This window comes from Mesoplodon mirus (genome assembly GCF_964341445.2).
Source record: "Mesoplodon mirus genome assembly, chromosome: 7".
In the NCBI taxonomy this organism is placed as follows: Eukaryota; Metazoa; Chordata; class Mammalia; order Artiodactyla; family Ziphiidae; genus Mesoplodon; species Mesoplodon mirus.
This window is the reverse complement of record NC_138983.1, coordinates 55,260,405-55,264,150: the sequence shown is the minus strand read 5'-3', so window position 1 is coordinate 55,264,150 and position 3,746 is coordinate 55,260,405. Positions and strand designations below refer to the sequence as shown.

General features: G+C 64.1%; 1 protein-coding gene across 1 annotated transcript; it reads left to right on the top strand.

Moving 5' to 3' along the window:
• Positions 1 to 376: 376 nt before the first annotated feature.
• On the top strand, positions 377 to 1,671 carry TPBGL (trophoblast glycoprotein like; the record flags this gene model as incomplete). The annotated part of the gene is made up of 1 exon (XM_082628192.1): positions 377 to 1,671. Exon 1 carries the CDS (start codon positions 493 to 495, stop codon positions 1,669 to 1,671), a length of 1,179 nt encoding a protein of 392 aa, XP_082484318.1. The 5' UTR covers positions 377 to 492.
• Between the last annotated feature and the right edge of the window lie 2,075 nt (positions 1,672 to 3,746).

The following is a 3,746-nucleotide window of genomic DNA, read 5'->3' as shown; positions in this document are numbered from 1 at the left end:
TAGGGGGAGATGAGGGGGAAAAAAGTCAGAACCTCGGAGAGCCAAACTTCTCAGCAGTCCGAGAGCCCTAAGGGGGAAAGAGAAAGAGCAGCAGACGAAAGCCCTGGTTCTCGGGAGCCTCCCACCCCGCCTCTCCGCAAGGAGGGCGCGGAGACACCGCCGGGGGCGGAGGAGGAGGCCGGGAGGCGGGGAGGGGGGAGGCAAACCCTGCCCACTCGGCTCCGAGCCCAGAACGGCCGCGGAAGTCGGAGGCCGGTGCGCAGGGCGAAGAGGGCACCGGGGGCGGGGGGCTCCGCTCCCCGCCTGACCCCTCTCGCCCCAGCCAGGAAAGTGAAGGCTCCTCGGACTATAGAGCCAGCGGAAGGACCGACCACAACCGCCGGGCGCTCCCGATCGAAGACTTGCCCCACCCGCCCCCCTCCCCGCCCCCACGGGTCTCCGAACTCACTGGTGAGCGCGGCGGCCCGGGCGCTGGATGCGGGGGCAGCCGTGATGGCCCCGCGCGCGGGACAGCCGGAGCACAGGGGCCCGCTGCTGCCGGGGCTGCTGCTCCTGGCGGCGGCGCTGAGCCGACCCGCCGCGCCCTGTCCCTTCCAGTGCTACTGCTTCGGCGGCCCTAAGCTGATGTTGCGCTGCGCGTCGGGCGCCGAGCTCCGGCAGCCGCCGCGGGACGTGCCACCCGACGCGCGCAACCTCACCATCGTGGGCGCCAACCTGACTGTGCTGCGCGCGGCCGCCTTCGCCGGCGGGGACGCGGACGGGGAGGAGGCAGAGGCGGAGGCGGCGGGCGGCGTGCGCCTGCCGCTCCTGACCGCTCTGCGCCTCACGCACAACAACATCGAGATGGTGGAGGACGGCGCCTTCGACGGGCTGCCCAGCCTGGCGGCGCTCGACCTGAGCCACAACCCGCTGCGCGCCCTGGGTGGCGACGCCTTCCGCGGGCTGCCCGCGCTGCGCTCCCTGCAGCTCAACCACGCGCTGGCACGGGGCGGCCCCGGGCTGCTGGCCGCGCTGGACGCCGCGCTCGCCCCGCTCGACGAGCTGCGCCTCCTGGGCCTGTCGGGCAACGCGCTTAGCCGCTTGCCGTCCGCCGCGCTGCGCCGGCCGCGCCTGGAGCAGCTGGACGCGCGCCTCAACGCGCTGGCCGGCCTGGACCCCGACGAGCTGCGCGCGCTCGAGCGCGATGGCGGCCTCCCCGCGCCGCGCCTGCTGCTCGCCGACAACCCCCTGCGTTGCGGCTGCGCTGCGCGCCCCCTGCTGGCCTGGCTGCGCAACGCCACGGAGCGCGTACCCGACGCGCGGCGCCTGCGCTGCGCCTCCCCGCGGGCGCTGTACGACCGGCCTTTCCTGGACCTGGACGAGGCGGTGCTGCGCTGCGCCGAAGGCGACGCCGACGGTCGCGGGGAAGAAGTGGAACTTGCCGGCCCGGAGCTGGAAGCCTCCTACGTCTTCTTCGGGCTGGTTCTGGCGCTCATCGGCCTCATCTTCCTAATGGTGCTCTACCTAAACCGCCGTGGCATCCAGCGCTGGATGCGCAACTTGCGCGAGGCGTGCCGGGACCAGATGGAGGGCTACCACTACCGCTACGAGCAGGACGCAGACCCGCGCCGCGCGCCCGCCTCGGCCGCCCCCGCCGGTTCTGGGGCCACTTCCCCCGGTTCGGGCCTCTGAGCTTCGCTTGTTGGGACTTGGGGGCTACCCCTGCCAGCTGATGACGTGTCCCGAGGCCGTGGGTATGAGACACCTGCGAGCTTGGGGCTCTGAGACCTACCCCGGACCGATCTGAGACCTTTGGATTATGGCATCTCCCCCACCTGGAGGCCCCAAGCTGTACCCCCCTCCCCAGCCTCTGAGAGCTGTCACCATCAAAGACCCAGAGACACTCTTTTCTGATTCCAGAAACCCCGTCCACCCATCCCAAGCTCTGACAGCCCTCCTGAACCACCAGAAGCCCCCTCCCCCTTTCAGCACTCACCCAGAGACCCTGTCCTTCAATCCAAAGGCCCTGGGACTGCTTCCACTACCCTGTGCTTTGAACCCAGACCTCTCAGCAGGAAACATCCCCCTAGACTACATTCCAGCTTGCAGCCCTCAGCTCCCTTCGAGGGCTCGGGGACCCTCACATCCCATTCTGGTCTCAGAAGCAGAGCAACCCCACCAGGAGGTTTCTGGGGACTTTGAGCCTTTTTTCTCGTTTGGGAGCTCTTAACTCTTCATCCTGCATAGAGACCTACATCCCGGGAGTCTGAGGGTTGGGCACCCTCCCCCAATCTGAGGATGTATTTCATACCACCCACCACCCCAGCTCTTGCTCAGGCCCCTCCCTTCCTTGGCCCAGGCTTGGGGTTCAGCTCTATCTCTCCCATCCGAGGGACAGGCACACCCCTTTATAGCCTTAGCGTGGAGCTGATCCTCAGCCTTTCCCCCTTTTGGCTCTGATACCCTAATACTCAGTCCTTGTCCCCAGTCTCAAACTCTCAGCTCTTCACCCCGATCTGAGTTTCTTCCCCCTGCCCAAGTCTTAGGCTCTCAATTCCTCCTACCTCCATCGCTTGCACTCAGTACCCACACTGCCACTCACTGGCTCAGGGTCCAGTGAGGAATCCATCCCTGGGATATGCTCAGCCCCCTCTCCTCTTAGGATGAGCTCTCTAGCCCTGCCAAACCCTGCAAAACAGGCGCAGATGCGAAGCACCCCGCAGCCATACTAGCAGATCCCCATGGGAGATCCTGGAGGAGAGAGTCCTGGGGGTGCAAAGTAGATGGTCTGGCCTCACAACCAGGGTCACCTGACCATTGTGCCACAGAGAGGGGTGGGTGAAGGGCTCTGAAGGGCTGGGAGCTGCTGGCCACATGCTCTTTCCCACCCATGTGACTCTTCTCCCTTGGAGAGTCCTCTCTGCCACCTCCCCACCCCTGTCCCCCCGTATGCCTTCTGGAAGAGGAAGGGAAAAACCCTCCGGTCCAGGGTCGGAGCCTCAGCGCCCTGCCTTCTGTATGATCCCAAAGCACAACTGGTGAGTGGGAGGGGCCCGCCTCTCCCGGACTCCCACCCCCTGGGTCAGGCAGAATGGCTGGCCTGTGCTGCCTCTGCACACAGGAAGTCACCCTCCTTCAACATATTGCCTTGAGGCCTGCCTTCCCACCCCACCCTGGAAATCTGGATCTCCCTTGGGCAGTTTTCTATAAAGTCTGCAATAATCTCAGATACTCTGCTCTTGTAAACGGTGCCATGTCATTCCTGCTGACCTTGGGTCATTAAAGGGGGTGGGAGGGGACACTTAGAGCAGTTTAGACCTTCCTGAGGTGAAGCAGTGACTCTTGATGTCTTCTCCTGGACTGTGGGAGAAGAAAAGGGCTCTGACTGTACATAGTAAGCTTGAGGCTACACACGTGGAGGGACTTCCCATTGGGATGGCATTACTCTCCAAACCAGTTCGCTTTTTATGCTGAGACAGTGTTATCCGCAGCCAGGGTAGGGTCCTGCACTTCCTCTACATCCTCTTACCCTTCGGTTCCTCATCACTGTGGTGGGGTGGAGGGTCACGGGGGAGATGTAGTTGGACTGACAAACACTAGCATCAGACGAGGCTATCAGGGAAAAAATCCAGCTGCAGAGGATCAGAGGCAGTTAATTCAGACAGAAAAGAGGAGGATCATTATCTGCTGCTTTGGCATCATCCCCTCTGTTGAACTACCTGGTACTCCCTTATGTCCTGTGTCATGCCACGCTCTCCTGGCTAGAG